Here is a 25542-nt window from a genome sequence, read left to right on the forward strand (position 1 = left end):
GGAAGAGCACAGCCAGCAAGCGGAATACAGGGAAAGACCAGCATCTGGCCTAGACAAAAAAGCCCAGTTTTCTCTAGGGTGAGGTGGCCATGTTGGCCCAATCTTAGTGTCTCCGTTTATTCTCCCCTGAGCTTCGGCGAGGGGACAGTCAAGCTAGACACACTCATCAAAGTTTTTCAAAGCATCCAAAGATTTAGAGACTACAAGAATTCAAGGATTAATAATTCCTAGGTTTAACAGCCCTTCAGTGTTAAGGTTCTTCTAGATCCTTCTGGGCAACTTAGCGGTTCAAAAGAAAAACGGAAAATGAGAGCTGTGACCGTAACTCATTCTCAGAGCTTTTGCCTAAAATACATAATGTACTGGCTTCAAACCCTCGCAGGTTCCCAGCCCACGTCAGACCGGAAGGCCCTGACAGATCCCCCAAATTGCTGAGTAACCAAGAAGCATCTATGGGTTGCCACTTCCGCTGGCCACTGTGTTTGGGGGAGAGGGTATCAAATGGCACCGGATGCGGAAATCTTTGCGGGGGGTCACTGGGGAATGTAGTTCCTCAGGCAGAGGCAGGAGATTTTATGTTTTATGCGTTTTATGAACGCAATTTTAGGAAGGAGAGAGCCTTCAGGTGCCGCAGCAACCATTCTACAGCTAAGTAAAGCACGCAGCCCAAAAAACCGACTGATCAGTGGTCAATGGGAGCTGCGGACTTTCGAGTACAGCTGGTGTCGCGGGGCATGCTGGGAGGCATGGTCCCTGCGCCTGGAGGCCTCTGGGTAATGTAGTCCTGGCGCCTGCTAGGCACAGGGTGGGAGGTGCTCGCCTGATGGAGGCTGGAGCAGCCCCTTGTTCTTTGGTGAGTGCTGCTGGAAGTTGGGAGTTGAGGGGACGCGCTGGCGCGGGTGTTTTTTGTTTTTTGGTGAGTGTGGGCATGCATCTCTGAGGGAGTTGTGTTAGCTTTAGCTGTGAACCTCAGTGATAGATGGATGCAAGGCTCGACTCTTGAACCTCAGTGATAGATGGATGCAAGGCTCGACTCTTCTGTGTTAGGGTTCTTGTTGGTGGGGACAGGTTCAGCATCCAGTGTTGGTAGAGATCGCTCATGCTCTAAGTCTTCATGTAGGTGAGGCTTGAGTGAGGATATTTTTTTTTTCAAGGATCTGATCTGATTTGATCGTGTTCTCCGTATATGTGTCTCCTTCCTTTGGTACGGTTAATTCTTCAAAGGGGGAGCAGGGACCTGGCAACTCTTTTTTTTTTTTTTTTTTTTTTTTTGGTTCAGACTCAAAACCTTGGGGTCATCCTTGATTATTTCTTGTTTTTACAAGCTGTCTACAGTAGCCGAGTCTGAAATCGAATGACTTGTAACCCTTGCTGCTTCCGCTGTGATCTGTGTCACCATTGTCCACGAATGATCGCTGCCATCTCTTGTCTTCTTATTCTCTCACATCCCCCTCCCCCAACAACCCCTAAGACAGAAACCACAAGGATCTTTTCAGCTATAAATTAAATCATGTCATTCATTTACAAAACCCTTCCCCAGTGGCTTCCCATCCTAATAAAGATTAAAACCAGTATCGAATAAGGCTGGGTCTCACTGCGCCATATTTACATTTGGACATCATCTCTGTTACTCCATCCTGACGCACAACATCAGCTGCATCTTTTGTTCTTTACCTTGCCAGCATGACTGTCTTGTATCAGGGCCTTTGTCCTGGCTCTCCTTTTGTCTGAATACTTACTCCCTCACATCCTTCAGAGGTCTCCTCTAATCACCCTATTTAAAATTCCCGAGCCCCAGCCACGTTTGTTACTACTGTCCTTCAGTGCTTATTCATGTCTGTTAAAACTATATGTTTTCTTCATTTATCTATTCAGCTGTAGTCATTTAAGTATTACCAAGATGATATTCTCAATATCTCTGATACCTTAGTGGGTTCATTTGAAGACTGGGGCCAGCAAGGACCCCTGATCTCACCCTCTCCATATAGCATGTAGTACCTGGCCCCTACCTGTGTATGTTCTCTCCAGTAGGGTAGTTGGAACTTCATACATGGTGTCTTAGGATTCTCAAGAGTGAAAACTATCTAGTGTTCTTCAGATGTAAGCTTGCCATATAGTGTTACCTGCATCTCATTTATTAGTTAAAACCGAGGCAACCCAAAACCAGTGTTTAAAGCTGCAATAATTTGAACAGCAGAAAACATAGCAATAATGTCATATTGTAACCCCAAAGGTAAGAACCCATCTGGACATAAGTAAATAATTGAATTCAATAAACAGGAAGATGGGACAGCTGCTCTTACAGATTTTTCTAATTAATGAATTTAGGATGGAAAAGGGAAGGAGCACATTGTCATTTTGTAAATACCGTAATAATACCTGGCGTGGGTAGGCTTCATAGATGTATGGTTAAACAGGTGAGTGGAGGTTTGAAGAGACACAGGTTACTGGTATAATCTCCACATATCCCTCCGCAGTGTGAATGGTCCTGCGATACACACCAGTAAACCCATACCTGCTCAAGTTACTGCTCTTTGTGCTTTGCAGATCCATTCTGAGTAGCATGGTGGCCATGCTATTTTGTGGCTGTACCATTTTATATTTCCTCCTGTAATGTGCAGTGGTTGATTTGGGATTTTAAAAACTCTCTGTCAACGGCTAGTTTCTTTGGCTCACCATCCCTCCGTGTTCTTCCTTTCTAGTGGAGTTCAGAGGCTGCTTTCCTCGCTTGTCTCATATGACTTTTCTAGTTGATTCAGGTCAGTCATCTGTTCTGTTGTGTTTTGTAAAAGGACTTATAACTTCTTGCTAGGCCGTATAAAAGACATGCAATCCGTGTGTTTTACTCACAAGCTGTAAGCATAGATTGGCCAGGTTTTGAAGCTATATTAACGTCATCCAGCCATATGTCCCTTGTTACCTGATGTTTCTTCTGGCCAAGTGCTTATGGTCTGTCTCCTCTCATGGTGGCTTCTTGCTCCTTTGGTCTCTTCCTACCTGCAGCCCCCAGCCAGGTAACTGAAATCCTGCCTTCCTCTAGCTACTGCCCAATTACAGGCTTCAGCCTGTAATTGACCAATTAACTTGGGGAGCAAGGTTACATAGCATCATTTGGTGTCTGTGAGGATCTCCAGGATCAGGGGGTACCCAGATCTCGGGGGCCAGTATTTAGCATTTGAATACATAACAACAGACCAACTCCGTACAATGTTTGCCTTAGAGACAGGGTCTGTCTACATAGCCCTGGCTGTTCTGGAACTCACTGTGTAGACCAGGCTGCCCTTGAAATCACAGAGATTTACTCGGGTCTGCCTCCCAAGAGCTGGGATAAAAGGTATGTATGACCATACCCAGCCCCAATCATATGTTTTTGAAATTTTTTTTGTATCATACTTATAAGTATTTATTCTGCTCACTGCTTTGTTTGTTTGCAGAAAGAGCAATAATATGAATATTACACTTCTGTCCAGCTTCCTTTCTTACTTTTCTCTCTAGTCCTTTTACACCTTTATTTCAGTCTTTTGGGTTTTTTTGTTTTTTTGTTTGTTTGTTTGTTTTTTGGCTTTCAGGGTTCCCCCCCCCCCTTTTTTTCTGGCCATTTTAAAATGTCTGGCACTTTTATTTCAGTCTATTTTTTTTGAATTTCTTGTAATGAAGTCTTTCCTTCTTGCAAGCGATCCATCCTACAAAAAGGAGTCTCTGTTTCTTTCAGAAGCCCAGTCAAATCCTTTTGGTGTCTAGATTTTGCCCCTGTCTCTGTTTCTTAGTTTTTGATTTTTTTTTTCTTATTCTAGATGCTCTCAATGTATATTTCAAGAGACTTAACTCAACTCAGAGTTGGAATTTTGCTCTGGTTCTTTATTTTTCAATATGGCCGAATTGTTTGGTTTCTTGGTTGGTCTGTTTGTTTGTTTGTTTGTTTATTTATTTATTATGTATACAGTGTTCTGCCTGCATGTATGCCCACAAGCCAGGAGAGGGCACCAGATCTCATTATAGATGGCTCTGAGCCACCATGTGGTTGCTGCGAATTGAACTCAGGACCTTTGGAAGAACTGACAGTGCTCTTAACCTCTGAGCCCTCTCTCCAGCCCCCAGTTTCTTGTTTTCTACTTTTCATTTTAATTTAAACATTTTTAAAGTTTATTTTTATTGTATATTCATCATGTTTTACCTGTATGTATGTCTGTGTGCCACATGCATACAGTGACTGTGGAGATGAAGAGGGCACCAGGTCTGCTGGAACTGGAGCTGCAGATGGTTGTGTGCTGCCTGTGGCTGCTGGGAATCGAACTCTGGTCCTCTGGAAATGCAAATGGTGCTCTTAACTGCTGAGCCATCTCTCTAACCCCTCTGCTTTGCATTTTCACAGGTGACTATTACATGTCTGCCCTTTTTGTAAGCAGAAATGCCAGATTTTAATGTTTTTGAGTCCATCTCCCATCCCAGCTTGAGGAAATGCTTTTGTAAGCTTAAATATGATTTTTATATTCGATTGCAGAGGAAGGAGAGGTGGTGTGTGCATTGGTATTTGGGTTTATCTTTTTTGCTTTTGAAGAACCCGTATTTCCCTTGCTTGTTTTCCCTTTGCCTTGCTCTTTCCAAGAAGGGGCTTTCATTCTCAAGCCTTCTAGAGAAAGCATGCTCACCCGACACCCTCTCATTTCTGTTTTCCTTACCTAGATGTACTTTCCACATACCATCCTTCTTTAGTGGGGGCTGGGAAAGGTGGCTCCAGGGTTCCAGAGAGCCTAGGGAATGCTTCCTGTCTTCATGCCAGCTGTCATAGGATGGACACACACTCGTATCTTGTCCTCAGTGTCTGTTAGCGCTTACTGGAGTCCAGCTCCTGTTCTGTCTGAGTGATGGCACCTGTAGGCACCATTCAGTTTCCCTTTGTGCTTAGCCCGTGCATCCGTTATTTACCTAGTAATGAACACTGCACCACACAGTTCTTCAGTATAAAATAGTGTTCATGTTCCTTTGTTCCTCGTCAAACTGTCTGCTGGCTGAGCATGACATCACAGTAAAGAACAGAAAGGACCAGGCAGGCATTTTTCTCCCCTCATAGCCAACAATTGGATTGCTGGAATATGTCAGGCTTACCTAAAATAGGTAAGACTGTCCCCTTGCCCTCATGGCCAGCAGTCGAGTACCTATTCCTGGAGCAGCTTGCACATAGCTGTTGGGAGCCGCAGTGGACAATAAAATGTTTTATCCAGGTATCAAGGACACGTGTTTTGGTTGTTACTGATCTCATCTCTCCACCAGCTGAAGTGGCCAGGTAACAATAGAAACGAAAAGGCAGAACAACACTGAAGATCATATGACTGAAATGAAGTCTGTGTACTATGAAAAATATTACAGAAAATAAACAGAGACTTAGGGATCTGTGGGACCCCCAAGCAAACCAGCGTCCACTTGTGTGGTTATCAGCTGTTCTGTTTGGATAGTTTTTGGTTTTTGAGCCAGGGCCTTACTACGTAGCCCTGGCTGGCCTGGAACTCTCCATGTAGACCACACTGGCCTCAAACTCACAGAGATCCACTTGCCTCTGCCAGGTGCTGGGTCGAATGGTGTGTGCCACCACACTTGGCTACTTGTGGAATTATCAAAAGGGGGAAAAGGAGAGGCATTTAAGGAAATAATGGCCCCGCCTTTGATCAGTGACAGGAAATATGACCAGTCAAGAAGCTGTGCAAAGTTCAAGGTACAATACACTAGGAAATTTATAGCAGGACACATGGTAATGAGAGGATTAGACCAAAGACTAGAGAGAGAGAGTTTTGAGAACAGCAAGAAGAGAGTAACTCTGAATCCTAAAGGAGATTGTCGGCAGATGCCTCATCATACGTCTCAGAGGCCAGAAAATACTGGGTTGGGATTTTGTTTTCATTACAGTGCATCAAGATGGACAACAGTAAACCAGCTGATCCAACAGACATACCCAATGAAACCCAAGATGTGCCCTCTCAGGTGCATGTGGAGACTTTTGAGCATAAACTATATATTACACCACAAATTATTGGTAGTCTTAGAAAGGTATATATACAAAGACTTTCTACCCACAGTAAAGCAAAGCTATGAACCAGTAGCAGAAGGAAAATCGAAAATTCCTCACATACCAGGAAATTAAATAATATATCATTCAAACCAATGTGTGGAAGAGGAAATTGTTGCGGGAGATATTTAAATCGGTGGCACCCGATTTGCTTGTGTTACAGAGTTGCCATGAGTGGCGGAGGCGTATTTTGCTCAGGTGGCCAGAGACACCGGCCCTGCCACCCAAGAGATGCCAGTGTGGGAGATGGCTCTGCCAATCTACTGCGCTGTCTTCACAAAGCTGGACTGTGCCCAGACCATCCCGCCATTCATGCGGGCCTGGTAGAGAATGAGACTCTAAAGCTTAAATATTAATCAAAGGCTTTATATGTTTGGTAATGCTCAATAACAATATGCCCATACAGTTAGAGGTGTTTCCCAGTTAGCTAACCTAAATATAAGTTGTTACCCAGGACTGCTCTCCATACCTGCGTGGCTCTTCATTCTCCTACATCTCTGCTCTCCCCCTCACCTCGCTCCTCCTCCTCTTCTCCTTACTCCTCCCACCTTAGCTCCTCCTACAGGAAATCACAAGGACATGAGGAACTTCTAGAGACAAAAATGATGGAGTCAAAGTCGAGTAACAATTTTAAGCAGAGTGCTCCCATTTAAGAAGGTGAGGGTCTTGAATGCAGCTCTGTTGACAATGTTTTTCTAGCCTGCAAGTAGCCTTGGGTTTGATCCTTGGTACCACATAAACCCAGGTATGGTGGCCCGAGCCTGTGACTCCAGTCTGTGTAGCCTGGCAGGAATATCAGAAGTTCAGATATGTAGCAAATTTGAAGATCGTTTTTAAGAGTTTAGGAGAACAACCTAGTTTTACAATTTAGAGAGCTGGGGAAAAAAAATTAAATCCAAATGTAGTAAACAACAAAAATATTAAATATTAGAATAAAAGCAAGTGAAGTAGAGAAGCTGGATTTGGTGTACACACCAGTGTTTCCAGTACTTGGAGGCAGAAGGTTTGCTTTAAATTTGAGGTCAGCCTGGGGTATGCAGCAAGCTAAAAAGAAAAGAAAATCAAACTTAAAAGTTCTTCAAAAAACATCGAAATGTATAAACCTGTGTAATTGATTGATTTAAAATGTAAATTATTCAAGTCAGAAATAAAAAATGAGGTAGACATTGAAAGAACCAACAAATTTGAGGAACTAAATGAAACCAACCCTGAAGAGGGCGTAGTGAAGAGATGGAAACTATGCCTTGGCTCAGTCATTGAGCCTTTTTCACTAAGGACTTTTGACTTGTGGCTTCACTGGTGAATCCTACCAAACAACCCAGAGAAATGTCAATACCAACCCCGAGACTTTACCAGAAAGACAGAAGAGAGAAAAACTGCATAAGTGAAGTTGGTATTACTCTTGGTGTCCAAACTAGACAAAGACACTAAAAGAAAACTTTAAATTTGTTACAGCTGAGGAAGAAAAAAAAAAACAAAAACAAAACAAAACAACCCCCCCCCCCAAAAAAAACCGACAACAGAAAATTTCAAGAAAATACTAACTCAATTGAAAAGCACATTAAAATGATATATTGGGGGGGGAGGTGATTCTTGAGATGTAAGGATGATGGTTTGACATAAAAAAATTCAGCAAAGCATATCACATTGATGGAAGGAATAGCCACATGGTCTTCCTGCTGAACAAAAACTAAATTATTTTTTTTTTTGTGAAAATTAGAGTAGAGGCCATATGAGAAGGTCTCAGTGTGTGTGTCCCAGTCTGAAGACATTCACAGGGACAGGGTAAAGACGTCCACCCTTTGCACTTGGAGTCAACAGCAAAGAGACTGTTGTACAATCAGGAGCATGAGTTTCGATGCTTAGCACCAATTAGGTACCGCATGCATCTGTAAGCACAGCACTGGGAGGGAGGGAGGGACCTAGGAGCAGCTCTGCGACTCATTGGTCAGCCAGCCTAGCAGATGGAGGAGCTCTAGGTTCATCAAAAGACCCTGTCTCAAAAAAAAAAAAAAAAAAAAAAAATCGGGGAAGTAGGCTGGGGGTGGGGGCACACAGGTAATCTCAGCACTCCAGAAGTAGAGGCAGGTAGATCTCTGTGAGTTTGAGGTCAGCTTGGCCTTCATAGTGAGTTCCAGGCTAGCTAAGGTTATGTAGTGAGATCTTGTCATATAAATAAATAATTAAATAATTAAATAAATAAATATTTTCCTGGCCTCCATATACATTCACACACCCCCCCCCCCGTGTGTGTATGCGTTTGTGAGAGATTAGAGAGGATGTGGAGAAGCTAGAGCCCTTGTATGTTGCTAATGTCCCACTGTGGATACAGAATTACCATTTGATCCAGTTAACTCTACTGGGCACACACTCAAAAAGAACTGGCGGTAAGAACCCAGCTACTCAGTGTGTATGCCAGTTATTCAGAGTAGCTAGAAGCCATATCCATCAATTCCGGAACAGTGTAACTTCAGAGCACATGCAGTGAAACATTGCTTAGCTTTATAGAGGAATGGGAAGACTGCATATTTCTATGCAGATGTGTCTCAGGGGTGTGCTACCTGCAGTATTCCACACATCGTGTGACTCCTCTTGTGTTAGCCACAGGCTAAATATATGTCCCGGATATGCAGGGACAGAAATGGTCTTTACCAGGGTTGGGAACTGGGAAGTTACTGTTCTGTCCAGAGTTTCCACATGCAAGTGCTAAGATTGCTGTGGAGAAGGAGTGGAGACTGGAGATTGGCAACACTGGGAACGCCCCGAGGCTGCCCCACTGCATATTTAAGGTCAACACAGTGACTTCTGTGCTGTGTGTATCATATCACAGTAAGAGTTCAATACCTAAAGGTGTTTCACTCCACTTACGTTGTTTCATTCTGGATAGTCAGCCCCACTTGTCCATGGTTTGCGTCTTTCTTCTCCCTCTGTCTCTGCCCAGGATACCCTTGGCTCTGCTCCCCACAGGCTTATCTGGAACTTGAATGCACTGTTCTTTGCTTAATTCCTCTCTGTTCTAGAAGACCAAGTACCTGGGCTCAAGTCTTTTTTTTTTTTTTTTTTTTTTTTTGGTTTTTCGAGACAGGGTTTCTCTGTGTAGCCCTGTCCTGGAACTCATTCTGTAGACCAGGCTGGCCTCAAACTCACTTGAACTCAGAAATCCACCTGCCTCTGCCTCCCAAGTGCTGGGATTAAAGGCGTGCGCCACCACCGCTGGGCTCCTGGGCTCACTCTTAGCAAAGCTCTTCGAGGTGTGTTCTAAGTAGCAGAGTCAAGGACAGATCTGGGCACAGGAGAGTGGGGTGGAGGTGAGGAGCCAAGAGGTTCCTTCCACTGTAGCACCTGCTGCGTGGGAGTTTAAGTGCCATTAGGCAGGTTTCTTGAATAAGAAAGCGGAAGCATTGGTTTATGAAAGAGATGGGCCTGAAACTTATGTACTGTGGCTCAGATGCCTTTATGCCTCTCAGGTCAGGAGATGAAGCTGTAGCGGTTGAGTGAGGGCTGAGCTGTTGCATGTTTAGGCTTTGTTATGGCTGCACAGATTTCAGTTGCATAAACACTAATATGATGTGTAAGACTATTTGGTCTTTTAAATTTTTAAAACTTAAAAAGTCCGGGGCCTGGGGAAGTGGCCATGGTTACGAGGCTGTTGCTCTTGGAGTAGACCCAAGTTCAGTTCCAGCCCCAATATCAAGAGACTTACAACTGCCTGTAACTACAGCTCCAGGAGTCCAGATGCCTTCTTCTGTGTGCATTCTTTGTGTACACCTACATGCATGTGCACAGACATAACATTAGTACATATACATAAATAAAAACTAAAAAAAACCCCACAACAACTCAGAAAGTCTCTTATGCCTTACTGTTGTTTAATTTTTATATATTGGCTTTTCGGCTAGATTTAAAATTCTCAGAGCTTACAGTATACTTTTTGCATGTACAAATTAGCCTACCAGGACTTTGTGTACTGACTTGGTAGATAGAGGGGTTTAGAGGTACTGCATCAGAGTGGCAGCCAGGGCGGGCTGTCTATTTCTCACTGCTGGTACTGAGGTAGTCTCTTCTTGCCTCTTACCCTGACCTACATCGAGGCTGGCTCAGGAGCAAGCAGGGCTCTTTTGTGTTCTAGGTACACATGGCATTCAGAGATGTGGCTGTGGATTTCTCCCAGGAGGAGTGGCGCCTGCTTAGCCCTGAGCAGAAGTCCCTGTACAGAGAGGTGATGTTGGAGAACTACAGCAACCTGGTCTCTCTGGGTAAGTGGTGCATCTCTCAGGACACGCTGTCTTGTTAGTGCACGAGCTTGTTAGTCCGTTTGTACTTGAAGCAGCCATATTCTTTGTGGCTTGGCCTTTGGGTTTGACGAGAGCAAAGATATTTTATTCTCTGCTTTCCTAGGGAAGTCTGATTTTGTAGCATTGAATGCCATTAGGGATGTGTGTGTGTGTGTGTGTGTGTGTGTGTGTGTGTGTGTGTGTGTGTGTATTCTGCATCTCTAGGCTTTCCCCTCCAGTCTGGGCTCTCCCTTTTCCTAAATTAACTCTATTTAAATAAAACAGGTATGTCAGACTTTTTAATTTGTTACAAATACCCAAGAAAACAATGAGAAAGGAATGTAGTGGTTTGAATATGCTTGGTCCATGGGAAGTGGCACTGTTAGAAGATGTGGCTTTGTTGAAATAGGTGTGGCCTGGTTGGGGGGAATGAAGTGTCTTACTGTGTTGGTGGGCTTTGAGGTCTCCTAGTGCTTAAACTCTGCCCAGTGTGGAAGAGAGCCTCCTTCTGGCTGCCTTTGTAGAATGTAGAACTTGTAAATGTAGAATTTGTAAAATGTAGAACTCTGGGGCTCCTCCAGCACCAAGTTGTCTGCATGCTGCCATGCTTCCCACCATGACAATAATGGACTGAACCTCTCAAACTGTAAGCCAGCCCCAATTAAATGTTGTCCTTTCTAAGAGTTGCCTTGGTCATGGTGTCTGTTCACAGCAATAAAAACCCTAACCAAGACAAGGGAGGAATTACTTTTTCTCCTCCTCTAAGGTAGTTTCTCATAACTCCCATTGGCTGCCCTAGAGTTCACCGTGTAAACTAGGCTGGCCTCAAACTTGTAGAGATCCATATACTTCTGCCTCCCAAGTGTTGGGTTAAAGGTGTGTGCCACTATGCTTGGAAGGAGAAGTTACTTATTTTGGCTCACAGTTTCAATCTGTCGTGGTAATGGGGCTTGCTAGATCACAGCAGCATAATGTCATGGCAGCCAGGAAGCAGAGAGAGGGAGGGAGGACAAGCCTGTATCCTGCTGACTTTTTTCCATCTCTTCCATCCAGGCCCAGCCTATGGGGTGATGCCACCCCCTTTCAAGGAAGGACTATCTTCCTCAGTGAATTTTCTCTGGAACCCCTCACAGACAGTCTCAGGCACACTTTACTGATCTAGGTGTTTCTCTACCCAATCAGCTTGACAGTCAAAGTTCACTGTAATAGAGGTTCATTTACCCAGCATGGAGTAGAGTCAGTGTGTTCTCATCTGAGTGCATCGTCCTGCTAATCTCAAGTAACTGCTAAACCTCAGAAGCTCCTCCCTCAGTCTTTGCTTTTGAGTCTATTCCAGAGGCCAAGTCAGAATCCCTTCTGTACCCTAACCTACAGTTTTCTTTTCTGGTGAGCAGGAATTCCATTTTCAAAACCAAAGCTCATCACCCAGCTAGAGCAAGGGAAAGAGGTGTGGCAAGAGGAGGGAGAATGTCCAGAGGTTGCCGGTCAAGGTGAGTGGCAAAGGTTCGGGCAAAAGGGACATGGAGCTGTTAGTGGCCCAGGAGGCTGAAGAGAAACTGGAGTTCTCTTTCACCTTTTGGCCACCCTTGCAGGCTATTGTCTTCATGTAGGAACATTCCTTGTGTTTCTCTCTCTCTCTCTCTCTCTCTCTCTCTCTCTCTCTCTCTCTCTCTCTCTCTCTCTCATCTATTTTAATGAGTACACTCTAGCTATCTTCTGATGCACCGGAAGAGGAAGAAGGCATCATATCCCATTACAGATTGTTGTGAGCTGGGTATTGAACTCAGGACCTCTGGAAGAACAGTCAGTGTTCTTAAACACTGAACCATCTCTCCCGCTCCCTCTTCTCTCTCTTTTCTTGAAGCCTTTGGCCTCCTGCCTCTGCCTCCTGAGTTCTGGGATTAAAGTCATGTGCCACCATGCCTGGCTGGATTTTTGAAATTTAAACTTCTATCAGTATTTATTAAATCTGTATAAACTATAAATACAGGAGCGCCCGTAGGTTTAAGATACTTTACAAACTAATTCACCCAATTGACCATATTTTGTGTTCAATCTGACCTTAGACTAAGTGGTCCCGAGTGTACACAGCATGGTAGATTCACAGTCAGTGGAAAAGATCATCCAGTGGGAAGTTGAGATTCTGTTTTCATATTTTTCTTTCAGTCCCTATAGATGTTAAAACAACATCAGAATTGCTTTGAAGGGGCCATTTTAATTCTGAATTGTATTGGCTGCAAATAAAAGCTATTTTGTGTATACCCACAGGAGTTAGAGGACTCAAGCTGGTGGCCAGAAGTAGAAAACAGATTCAGATAGGAGTTGTGCGATATTATAGATCACACAGAAGAAGGTTGGTAAAAGCAGCCAGGCTTCAGAGACACCCCAGGAACAGGCCTGAGATCCTGCCAGTCACCTGGTCAGGGCATTCTGTAGTAGTGGGACTCAGGAGGGATGGGCATCAGGTTGGATCAGTGACTCCCAGACTGTCATCCACACCTGTAGTGACAATCAGTGGAGTTGCTGACAGGAAAGAATTGCACGGAGATGCTACCGAGATGACGTAGCAGTTACAAGTTGCTCTTGCTGAGGTCCAGATTTACTTCTCAATACTTTATGGTGTTGCACAGTCACTGAACTCTACAGACAACAGGCTCCCATGTGGAACACATACATATATGCAGACAAAGCATTCATACATGTACAACGCAATTAAAAAAGAATTGCACGGGCTGGTGAGATGATGACTCAGCAGTTAAGAGCACTGACTGCTTTTCCGGAGGTCCTGAGTTCAAATTCCAGCAACCACATGGTGGCTCACAGCCATCTGTAATGGGATCTGATGCCCTCTTATGGGTGTCTGAAGACAGCTACAGTGTACTTACAAATAGTAAGTAAAAATAAACCTTTGGGCCGGAGTGAGTGGGCCTGGATCGAGCAGGGCCAGAGCGAGAAGGAGAAGGGAGGGAAAAAAAAAAAAAAAAAAAAAAAGAATTGAACTGTTACTTATGGGATATTGAGGGTAAATGGAAGGTATTTGTTTAGTAGTCTGCCACATAGGAAGAGTTAGGGAATTTCAATGTTAGGAAAGGGTGTTTATGCTTATTTTAATAATTAAGGCAATTATTCTAATTATGCTAATTCAATTATAACTGAAAAATGCATTCTGCCTAGGGTAGAATAAACTGGTAATTGTGATGGTTCACTGGCTAAGAAAGAGTTCTTAGGAAGATTCCGTTAGGTCCCTGCTAATGGCTCACACAGGTTGGTCGTTGCCTTCAGCTGGCAGTAGTGAAGCTACCTTGTGGTAACACTTCTTGTCCTAGAGCTACAACACCGAGAAGAGAATGGTTTTCTGGGTTTTGTTTTTGTTTCCTTCTTAATTTTCAACTGTCATTTGATGTTGTTGCTTTGGTCTTCCAGGGCCTGTAATTATGGAAATTAACAAATCCCTTCTTGGTCACAATCTATGTTCCTGCTGTTAGGCCCAGGCTGAGGGCTGAGGGCTGAGGGCTGAGGGCAGTTTTCCTTTTGTAACAAGCTCTTGTTCCAGCTGGCCTCAAATTTGTGATCCTCCTGTCTCAGCCTACCAGTGTTTCCCCTCTCCTTGTTTCCCCTCACTTTTTCTGCCTGCTCAACCCCGACCCCCTTTCTGTCTCCCTGTGGGTCTAGGGATCAAACCTGAGGCTTTGTGCATGCTAGGCAAACACTTTAACTCTCAGCTAGATTTCTAGCCCCTGGGTTTATTTATTTATTTATTGTACTGATTTCTGAGGAAATTTTTATTTAAACTAATTATGGAAATTAACAGGATTTAGTAGTTTGTAAGGGGCATCTTTTTTTTTTTTGTTTGTTTTTTTTTTTTTTTTTTTTTTTGGTTTTTTTTTTTTTTTTTGTTCTTTTTGTTTTCAAGACAGGGTTTCTCTGTGTAGCCCTGGCTGTCCTGGAACTCACTCTGTAGATCAGGCCTCGAACTCAGAAATCCGCCTGTCTCTGCCTCCCAAGTGCTGGGATTAAAGGCGTGAGTCACTACTGCCTGGCTTTTTTGTTTGTTTGGTTGGTTTTTGTTTTTTTGGGTTTTTTTGTAAGGGGCATCTTTTGTGCAACTAGTACCTAGGCTGTGGTTGTGCTGTTCCCTGCCGAGAGTTTGCTGCCTTATAAAAATTCTAACAAAGTAGTATTTGTCAAAGGCAGGAAACACCAGTTGAAGTGTGTCATGTGCTTTCTGTTTAACCATTCTGCCTCTTTTATAACATTTTTGTTTGTTGGAGCAGGGCATTCGTGTGCTATGGTGCACATACGGAGGACACCTTGTGGCAGTGGCAGTAAGTTCTCTCCAGGCTTGCTGGCTAGCATCTTAACTTGCTGTACCATCTGGCTACCCCTCTCTCTCCTGCCTAACCACTCTCCTATGCTGTCTTGCCTTAAAGTTGGGATGATGCTTTCTCAGCCTGGCTGCTTCATCCTTAGCGACATCAGGAGAGATATTTCCATATGGGTCAGAAGTACAGCTGTCTGTCAAAAGCACAGCTGCATAATACATAGTAGACATGGTTTCTGACTATGTGGTTGTGAGTCAGAGGTAACTGAAGTGGTAACTGTGTGGAGACTTGCGTATTGGTCTGATTCATCCATCTGTTAACCGTGGCGCTCTTTATAGCCCCAAGGCTATAGGGCTTATCTGGATGTAGCAGGAGGTGGAAGTGACGGGCTGGAGAGGAATCATATGAAGGAAGTCTTGGGAAGACAGTATTGAAGAACAAGATCACCATTAGGTTAGGTAGGACTGTTTGGGCTATCCTTGCAAGGACTCCATTCTGATTCACTCTTTCCTCTGCAGCACAGGGAAAGCTGGACCTCTGCCCCGGTCATGTGTGCCCTCCTCCAGATCGCGCCAATCAGAAATCCCCTGTGCAGCACAAGCTAAGTGATCATGCCCCATCGACATTCACATGCTTGCATGTGGAAAGTCATGGTGACCGAGGGGACTCGTGTCAGGGGGCCCTGGAGAAGCAGCATCAAGCCTCTGATAAGAGCTCCTGCAGAGATAAATCAGAAAGTGGAGAGAGAGAAAGTACCAGGCCTTCATCTGGAAGGAGAAAGAAAAGGAGTTTGCGAGCCCTTTCTAGGCCACCCCAAGAGCAGCCAGTCAGCTCTCCTAATGGCACCGGATGGGTAGAGACGGAGGCCAGCCCAGCTCAAGCTGGGAGCGCTAAAGAACCAGAGAAGTTGCTGAAGCGAAAAGAAAGCTTGGGACTTGGAATGGTTAACTGTGAAGAGTGTGGGCTGGGCTTCAGCAAGCTGACAGACCTGCTTAGTCACCAGAAGACCCACTCAGGAGAGAAGCCGAAGGTGGATGGGGAGGGTGAGAACGACTCCAGTCTAGAGACCAGCCTAGCCAGACCCCAGAAAGCACACTCTAAGAGAAAATCCATTGTGTGTAAGGAGTGTGGGCGAGGTTTTAGCCGGAGGTCAACACTCGTCATTCATGAGAGGACACACTCGGGGGAGAAGCCTTACACATGCAGTGAGTGTGGCCGTGGTTTTAGGCAGAAGTCAAACCTCATCATCCATCAACGGACACATTCTGGGGAGAAGCCTTACATGTGCAGGGAGTGTGGTAAAGGCTTTAGCCAGAAATCGGCTGTGGTTAAACACGAGAGGAAACACTTAGAGGAGAGGGCCATGGTGCGAAGTGGCAGGTCAAAACTCATCTCCCACCAAAGGGCACACTCAGGGGAAAAGCCTTATGCTTGCAAGGAGTGTGGGCAGTGCTTCAGGAAGAGAACAACCCTTTTAAACCACCAGAGGACTCACTTAAAGGAGGACCCTTATGTGTGCGATGTATGTGGGCGCATCTTTACCACAAATTCAAATCTCCTCGGTCACATGAGGATGCACACTGGGGAGAAACCATTTGGGTGTAGTGTATGTGGGCACAGGTGTAGCAAGAAGTCCAATCTCCTCTCTCACATGAGGACACACACTGGGGAAAAACCGTGTATGTGTTCGGTATGTGGACGAGGCTTTAGCCAGAAGTCAGTCCTCCTTGCACACCAGAGGGCACACCAGAGGGCACACCAGAGGGCACACACAAGAGAAAAGAAATACGTGTGCCGAGACTGTGGGCAAGGCTTTAGTCAGCAGTCCTGGCTCATCAGACACAAGAGGAAGCATTCAAGGGAGAGACGGTATGTGTGCAGGCAGTGTGGGCTGAGCTTTAATAATAAGTCAGCTTTAGTCACACATAAGCAAGTACACTTTGAAGAGAAGCTTTATGTTCGCAGAGAGTGTGGCCAAGGCTTTATCCAGAAGTTACGCTTCACCTTACATCAGATGACGCACAATGGGGAGAAGATTTACACATGCAAAAGCTGTGGGAAAGGCTTTAGGCAAAAGTTTCACCTCAGCAGACACAGGAAGATGAAATGTGCCCACCACAAAGTGCCCCTCCAGCCTGACTCTGAAGCCTATTTGGGGTGATCTTCTGACCCCTTATTTTCTCTTTGAAAATGGAAGAGGTGGAAAGGATTCACTGGCAGAATTCTTACACTAACATGAGCTAGAAGAATGTACTTCATAAGACCAATGGACAGTACCTCTCCTTCCTTTCCAGTCCTTTCCAGTCTCGTGTTGTGTGGCCTTTTGTCTAGGAAACTTTGCTTCTTTACAAATTCCCAACCTGATCTGCGATTCTCATTCTCTTTTAGGAAATGTAATCCTCGGGTATCTTGAACTCACTGTTCACAAAAATTCATTGCTTGGAAGATAAGGGCATAGCTCCAAGACTCGTAAGGCCTTAGAAACATTAAGTGTGTGGCTCAGCGACCACATAAAGTGGCTTCAGTGAATGTTAAGGCAGTCACTGCATAACATTTTGATACCTAAGCCAGAGAATCTTGTTTTGAGATCTATGTGGATGTGGTTTTATCTATTGGAATGCAATTAAGACAAAAGTGTAGGAAACCCAGTAGGAATACTAGCTAGGCAATCTGATTTTCTTTTTCATCCAGATTCACTCCAAAAGTTGTTTTTACACTAAATGTACACATCCAAGTTGTAAAAAGTGGCCCAGAAACACAATTAGGTCTTTATTTTTTCTTTTTAATTTCATGTGTTTGTGTTTTGCCTAAGTGTATGCTGTGTATCACATGCATGCTTGGAGCCCTCTGAGGCCAGAAGAAGGCATCAGATGCCTGGAACTGGAGTTACAGGTGGTTGTGAGCCACACTGGGTGTTGGGAATTGAACCCCATTCTCTGTGGTAGTAGCCATTGCGCTTAACCTCAGGAGTTACTGCCTTGGTCCCGAAATGGCAGTTTTTCATCCAAATTTGCATATCAAGATTATGTGGATATAATAGCATACTATATTTCCTTTCCAAAATATTCCTGAAACTAGACTTTTCATCCCAATCCACCAAGTCTTGTAGGCTTTAGAAAATAATTATGCTAGATTTTTAAAAAAGTGTATGTGTGTATGTGTGATTTAAAAATTTCCTTAGGTTTTTAGGGTTCATAACTTACATGGTATGTTATTTTACAAACTGTCAAGAAATAAATGGTTCATGTCCAACCACTCAAGTGTAGGTTTTTTGGGGGGACTAAGTGTGTTGTCAAGTTTTCCTCCATGTAATCAAGAAACAAATTAAAATCCAAATTTATTTAAATAGTAGGGACTTGGGGGAGAAAAAAAAGCCATATTTCTTCCCAGATTTCCTGGAAATGTGGTATTTTCATTTACATATGTTCAAGTGTGGAGGCTTATAGGCACTGAATCTTCTAAGATATGCAGAAAATGTAATTTCTTAACAAGTTCACTGAAATCATGGAGGTTTTTTTTTTTTCGGTTGTTGTTATTACATATTCCTTGCAAGAGTTTTCTTCTAAATGGCATTGAAGTATGATTTTTCAGTCAACTTGGCTCAAATAGAAAAGTCTTGAGAAATAATTTCTATGCCAGAATTTTCTTCTAGTGTAGCTTAAAAACTCTATAATTCATCCAAATATCTTTACTTGATAGGCATTGCAGTGGGGGAATAAGCCCTGTTCTGCACACATAGTAAGAAAATACTCATTAAATTTTCTAACTTCCTATTGGACATGAGATCTGTGCCATAATTTCTCTACAATGGCTCCTAAACATGATTTTCAAAAGTATAAATTCAGACCAAGGTGATTGTGTGTGTGTGTGTGTGTGTGTGTGTGTTTTACCCCATATCAGCTCTTTGCTAGCCTTTCTTCCAGAAAGTGAGTTTTGTTCAAGATACATTTGTTGAGGAGGGGAGGGTCCAATGTGACTTGAAAAAGATGACCTTTCACCTAAACTTGCCAGAAATGAAATTGTGGGCAAAAGTGCATGCCATATTGTCCCCCAAGAATGATTTAAGAAGGTTTATATAACAGATTTGCATAATTTTGGGATGGGGGAATCAGCATGAGTTAAATACCATAATTTTTACCTCAAACACCATGCAAATGCATCTTTTCAAGATCCATATTCATTCTGATTGTGGTTTTCTTTCTTTTTGACCTAATTACTAAAGCAGTTTCTTTGTTCCAGACTAGCCCAGAAACATGGTTATTCATTCACATTGGCTTGAGCTATGAATTATTTTGGGTATAATTCTGTGACATGTCTTCAAAAATGTCCCAGAACTAGCGTTAAAAATTCAAATTGAGCCACTGCACATGCTTTTAGTCCCTTTATTGCCTCACAGTCCACTGGATATCGACACACACAGGTTGATTGACATGTACTCTCTCTCTCTTCCAAGGCCATAGCAAATCCTCATATGCTGGGATCACAACTTATTTTGTTTAACCCTACAGGAATAGGGCTACACTATTACACACTATATACACTAAATAGCCTTAGAGTAGATTGTTTTTATTTCCTTGGTTTTGAGGGATTTAAGGAAAGAAATATATAGAAGGAATAGGTGATGCAGTCCTTTTTAAAAACAGCAGTAATGCCATTTCTTGGTATCCTATGATAATTTTAACGGTCAGCTTGACACAACATAGAATCACTTAGGAAGAGTCTCACTGAGGGACTGTCTTCATCAGGATGCACTGTGGGCATGCATACATTGGTGGGGGATTGACAAGATTATGCTAATTTGAGGTGGGAATACCAAATCATTTTGGGTGGCACCATTTCCTAAGCAGGGGATCCTGGACTATAAAAGAGTGGACAACGTGGAGTTGAACACTAGCTTGCAGGCATTCACTGCTCTTTGTTCCTGATTATGGATGTGACATGGCCCGCTCCCTCAAGCGTCTTCCACATATAAATTAAGTTGGCTTCGTCAGGATATTTTTATCAGAGCAACCAGAAAAGAAACTAAGGTACGTACAGATCAAAAGACACACGATGCCCTCTTATGGTCTCTGTGAGCACCACAGGAGTGTGAACCACCCCTACACATGTTCATACACACACACACAAACACACTTTTCTTTAAATCATACTTTTATAAGGAAATAGATACTATTTAACAAAACTAACTAGTTATTTGAAATAGTCCATGCACAGAAACCTTAAGAAAACAGACACTCTAAGAATGTGTAGTTCAGCAGTTTTTACTTTATTTAAATTTTCTGCTGTTTTAGATTCTTACAACACACGTGAAATGTTTTATGAGACAATCACTTGTCTGCACAGGATAAACAGTTAATCACTTTGCTGAGATCTGACATGCACAGAAACTTTGAGAAAACAGACACTCTAAGAATGTGTAGTTCAGCAGTTTTTACTTTATTTGAATTTTCTGCTGTTTTAGACTCTTATAGTGCTCTAAGAATGAAATATTTTATGAGACAATCACTTGTCTGCACAGGATAAACACAGGATTAAGCACAGTTGATAACTCTGCTGAGACCTCAACTATACACATGTCCAGGAGGCAAAACCTGCATTAACATTACTCTTCTCACAGTGCATAGGCCAATACAACCAAGATATTGATTCATTTTAGAAATTTGCTAGCATATGCATGTTCACTTTGAGTATAACCTTATATCAGAAAAATAAATGTTTTCCACACTTAATAGCTGAGATATCTATTTTGCAAAGCTATCCTTTAGGCACATTGACCATTCAAAATACCATGAAGTGATTTTTCACAAGTATTTCCTAAGAACCCACCTTGGGCCAGAAGCTATAATTAAACATAAGAGTTAAAGCCTCAGGCATGGAGGTTTGGTGTGTAAGCATGCAGGCACAACATTGTGCTAGTCAGATTCTCATCACTATAACACGATACTGGAGATAACTTACAAACAAAAAGTTTGGTGTTGGCTCACAATTTTGAAGTTTCTAGTCCATGATCATTTGGTTCCATGCCTTTGAGCCTGTGGCAAGGCACTACATCAAACCAGAACAAAACCATTCACCTCATCACCAGGAAGCAAAAGAGAATGAGGAGATCCCACAAGTCCCTTCAAAGACACACCTTCAACCACTAAAAGACATCTCACCAGTCCACATTTCTTAAAGGCTTATTCTTGGGACTCCTCTATTCTCACCTATTTCTCATAACTCAGTGATCAACCACCTTAAAGTGAAAAGGCACCTTCAGGACTTTGGCTGTCAGGAATATAACACAGAAACAACCCGTATGGTCACATCACTGAAGAAGCTTACTGAAGGGAAACAGACTACTTATACTGTTATTTCACAGTATTAGACACAACCAAAAATCCTGTTTCAACATGTTAATCTTGAGAATATGCAAGGGACCACCAGCTCTTTGCTGTCTGCCACGTGGATGTCTCTGGTAGGCAAGAAAGTGCAGACCCATTCCCAACAGGGTCCTAATGGTACACAATGCATGAGCTGGCCTAAGTGCTGCCTACACCTTTAAAAGATTTGCATTCAATGAATCTAGAATACGTGGAAGGCCTGTGTTCAAAGCTGAATTGTCTAGGCAGCTTTTAGACTCTCAGACTTGATCCATGTTTTGTAGATACTATTTTTGGCTCAACACTTTGGGTAACCTGAACTTAACTCAAACCTATAGACTGCATCCCACCAAAAATGCCAACCAAGAAAATCTACAGCTCTTCCTGGGTTCTTACAATAGATACAGAGACACGGAGATAGAAAGATCCAGACTGGCCGAAATGGTAACAGATAAAAAACAATGGAGAGCTCTGCTTTAGCTGTCACAGGAGACTATGTACCTGCTTGAGAATACCATTTTTGTCTCAACCTTACAAATTCAACTTTGCTAAAGACAGAGGACCCCAGGGGATTACAAGGAGATCAGCCTGTGAAGTTTACTGAAGCCTTCAGATATGTTATGTGGGGAATGGGGTACATATTGTCTTCAGCATACGCCAGAGGATTGCATTATGAATTTACCTAACACCAAACAGCATAGGCTCTATAGAATGTCCCTTTGGTTGGACTGTTACCACCAATCAGTTAAGAACTCAATAGTCCTCTTTATCCACTAATGCCCTATATGGACAACAGTCTGGAGAAGTATTCTGCTAATCAGATGCTCCTTCCTTGGACCATGCAAGTCTAACCTTCAGATGACCTCTCTATCCCATCAATGCCTCCACTCATGAATGGTCACCGAGCCTCTCCCTGCTCAACTGGACTTATCATTTTTGGCCTACCTACCTACCCTCTTTTGTATGTTCTAAGAACCATATTGATGTCATTTACCATAATGTTCCAACAGCTTTAGCTGGTCTGATTTCTCTGTCTTCTCTTGCCACTTTCTGTCTGTGTTTCCCCAGTGCTGTATCTAAGACTGTTTTATGTCAACTCGATGAGTGTGCCAGTATGTGTGGGAATAGTTCCATGGTTTTCAAGTGATGTACACAGAACAGATAACCAGGCAGAAGATTTGGGGTTCAAATTGCTCAACAGGATTTATAGAGTAACTTCTGGCAAAAGCAGCTCTAAGGAATGTGAGATCATAATTACTATTGGGTCACTGATTGTGACCAACTGTGTCACCCATTACACAGAGAGGCAGGCAAGATGGCAGTTAACCTCTCTTTCCAAGTAGACTCACATGTACTATTTTGTAAATAAAAGCGAGAGAGAGAGAGATAGCTGCTGGAGGACCATGACCCATGAGAACGTGGAATGTTCTCCAAAGGAGGAGCCTGAGAGACTTGCCAGAAGGTAGAAAACAAAACACCTGTAAAACTGTAGTCACAGAAGCATCTGGTAGCACTAACCAGATGTCCACAAATCTGTAGGAAGAGACCTCTCAGGTCTCTTATAGACAGTGGCAATCTTTCCTGATGGATGTTCCGAACATCACATCAAGGGTGAGGACGTGAGTTGGGGCAAGAGGAACAGCCATTAAGAAACACAATGCCATGCTAAGTAAGTGTGTTCTTGCTTTCAGCAGATTTAGCAGAATCTAAGTTACATCAATATTAAACCCATTCCTAGGAACATACTTCTGTGATCCTTTGTAGGAAAGGAAGAGCCAGTAAAGCTCTCATCCAAGTAGAATTGTTTTCAGCCATCTGTCTGCTGTGGGTGAGGGGTCACCACCAGGCAGGGAGAACTACTGGGAGGAGGGAAAAGAGACCAGAGATAGACTGAGTCCAGTTTGAGGGAGCACAAAACAGGGTCATCCAGTTCTGAACATTGGGAAGAGACTTTTCAGATACACTGTCTACTTTCTGCTAAGGAAAGGATACAGCCATTCTGCTATGAATTCTTACAAATTATTTAGTTAAGCTATATTATAGGGTAGGATATATACGTGCTATATATTTTTATGTTATACTCCTTGTATACACATAAATATGTGATTATATAATGTTGTTCCACCTCTACAGAGACATGGCTGATTCTGAGGACGAAGCAATGGTTGAAGAACCTGGATGAGAACTTTACTATATAGTACTTTATATTTTTTGGCTTTTGACCACAAGTAATTATTATCTATAGAAAGATAAATTAATAACCAGGCTGGGAATGTAGTTCAGTTGGTAAAGTATTTGGTTAGCATGCATGAAGCCCTGGGTTCAATCCTCTGTACCACATAAACTCTAACGTGGTGGTACAAGTCTGTAATCCCAGCACTTAGACGATGGAGGGAACAGGATAACAAGTTCAAGGTCATCCTCAGCTACACAACAAGTTCAAGGACAAGACACATGAGACCCTGTCTCAAAAACAATAATAAATAAAAACAAAAAATTAAAATCCAAATTTCAAAATTATCAATAAAATATTAAAAAAAATCTGGACATGGTGGCACGTGCCTTTAATGCCAGCATTTGGAAGACAGAGACAGATCTCTGTGATAAGTTTAAGGCCAGCATGGTCTACATAGCAAATTCTAGGCCAGCCATGTCTATATAGTCTCAGAAAAAAAGGAAAACAAAACAATAAAACACAAAACGTTAATTTTACCATACTCTAAGGTGTATGTGGTATTGAGTAGTTATACCAACTTAAAGAAAAAACTAGGTTTGTCACAACCTGTAATCTCAGCTACTTAGGAGGCTGCGGCAGGAAGATCCCATGTTGTTCAAGGCCTGTCTATGCTACAGAGTTAGCTCAAGGCCAGCCTGAGCAACTTTATGAGATCTTATTTCAAAAATAGAGCTAGGAATATAGCTCAGTGGTACAACACTTGCCTTAGCATCTGCAAGGCCCTAGGTTCAATCTCTTCTCTCTCTCTCTCTCTCTCTCTCTCTCTCTCTCTCTCTCTCTCTCTCACACACACACACACACACACACACACACACAATATCTCTCCTCTCTCTCACACACAAATGCTCCTCTCTCTCTTACACACACATACACAAATCTCTCTCCTCTCTCTCTCACATACACAATCTCTCTCTTACACACATAATCTCCTCACACACACACACACAATCTCTCTCCTCTCTCTCTCTCTCTCTCTCTCTCTCTCTCTCTCTCTCTCTCTCTCTCTCACACACACACACACACACACACACACACACACACACACAGAGTTTTGAGTTATTTTCAACCCTAATTCTTATACTTAAATACACATTCCAAAAATTAGAACATCTATAGCTGGGTAGTCTCTTTGCAACCTCCTGAATCCCTCATATCTAATTGTCTCCTACGATGTGGTTCCCAGGTGGAGAAAGTTGGTCCTCCAGACCTTGGGTGAACTTGGTGGCAAAGAGTGAAGAGGTGAGGTCATCCCCCATCTCCAGAGCGATGTCATATGCTGTCTGGCCTCTTGTGTTCTTCTTTTGGGTGTTTGCATTGCACCTGGGAAGGAAGTGGAGAAAGAATCACTCAGGCTTATGACCCACAGAGCTTGACTATTCCTTGCCTAGAAGCCAATGTAACCCATAAAAGTCCCTAAGAGGACACTATGGCTTCAACTCTAAGAGTGACTCTACCTTGTGGGGTACACTATGTGAAAATGTGTCTGTCTTTCCTAACCTACCTAAGACATCCTCTGATTGGCTTTAATTAAAAATCTGACGACCAATTAGCCGGGCAGGAAGTGGAAGGTGAGACTTCCTGGGAGGGAGAAAGGAACTCTAGGAAGAAGAAGGGAAAAAAGCCCTTTCATGTCACCAGGAGGCATGGGAGGAGACGACAGACATGATCACAGGCCTGGAAGGTATAGCTAGTCATGTGGCTGCTTGGGGCTAGGTTGGTCAGGTTAACTTAGATGAACTGGTTGAGAGTCTGCCCAGCTAAGGCCTAACTAAGGGTTTGAAATATTAAAAGGTCTCTATGTGGTTATACGGGGAAAATTGGTTAAGGAATAATTCCACTGTATTAATTTCCAGCATTAATATATATATATATATATATATATATATATATATATGAATGAATATAATAATCATACTTTTTACACAACCTTGAGACCTTTCAAGGGGCTGTGTGATTTCAAATATTCAATTGCCTGCCCTAATCATTTGTCCCAACTGCATCAAAGTCCAAAAACCATGTTCAATAAGGGTAACATTCACTGTGTGATAGTGGCCTTCATTGGCAGGGGTAACGGTTCAGAAGGTAGGGTCGTTCCGACACTGCTAAATGTTAGTGGAGATGTCACTGGTACCCTCAGTTTTTCCGAACATACCCCAGTAAAGTGGCGATGCTCTCCCTTCCTTCCAGGCCAAGTAGAGTTGCTTCGTGAAGAGCTGTATTTCTGAACCTATTTGTAGGAAAAATTTTTCTGGGTAAATCCAGTGTTATCAGGACAACGGGAAGGGAT

The 25542-nt window shown here is 43.0% G+C and overlaps 2 protein-coding genes across 20 annotated transcripts in view; one reads left to right on the forward strand and one right to left on the reverse strand.

Moving 5' to 3' along the window:
• Positions 1-763: 763 nt before the first annotated feature.
• Positions 764-17912, forward strand: Znf133 (zinc finger protein 133). Of its 4 annotated transcripts, none has more exons than XM_076929896.1 (5): positions 764-853; positions 10191-10317; positions 11730-11825; positions 14610-14660; positions 15176-17912. In XM_076929896.1, the coding sequence occupies exons 1-5, from the start codon at positions 824-826 to the stop codon at positions 16816-16818; spliced, it is 1947 nt and encodes a 648-aa protein (XP_076786011.1). In that variant the 5' UTR covers positions 764-823; the 3' UTR covers positions 16819-17912. The 4 variants fall into 4 exon arrangements, with proteins under 4 accessions (XP_076786011.1, XP_034349708.1, XP_076786009.1 ...); XM_076929894.1 differs by having other exon boundaries at positions 833-916; XM_034493817.2 differs by lacking the exon at positions 14610-14660.
• A 1990-nt stretch (positions 17913-19902) lies between these two features.
• Positions 19903-25542, reverse strand: part of Dzank1 (double zinc ribbon and ankyrin repeat domains 1) — a 56605-nt gene continuing 50965 nt past the window's right edge. For all 16 annotated transcript variants that reach the window (XM_034494911.2, XM_076929893.1, XM_034494910.2 and 13 more), the window contains 2 exons: positions 25408-25482; positions 19903-24575 (listed from right to left, as the gene is read on the reverse strand). In XM_034494911.2, coding sequence (XP_034350802.1) covers positions 24410-24575; positions 25408-25482 — 241 coding nt within the window. In that variant the 3' untranslated portion in view covers positions 19903-24409. The remainder of the gene's footprint in view (positions 24576-25407; positions 25483-25542) is intronic.

This window comes from Arvicanthis niloticus, chromosome 2, assembly GCF_011762505.2.
Source record: "Arvicanthis niloticus isolate mArvNil1 chromosome 2, mArvNil1.pat.X, whole genome shotgun sequence".
NCBI lineage: Eukaryota > Metazoa > Chordata > Mammalia > Rodentia > Muridae > Arvicanthis > Arvicanthis niloticus.

Bases quoted from the DNA above. Each gene is read 5' to 3' on its own strand.
- Znf133 (XM_076929896.1), top strand. From the start codon at position 824: ATGGAGGCTGGAGCAGCCCCTTGTTCTTTG. The intron at 854-10,190 runs GTGAGTGCTGCT...TTTGTGTTCTAG, and splicing joins GAGCAGCCCCTTGTTCTTTG to GTACACATGGCATTCAGAGA. The intron at 11,826-14,609 runs GTGAGTGGCAAA...TTGTTGGAGCAG, and splicing joins TCCAGAGGTTGCCGGTCAAG to GGCATTCGTGTGCTATGGTG.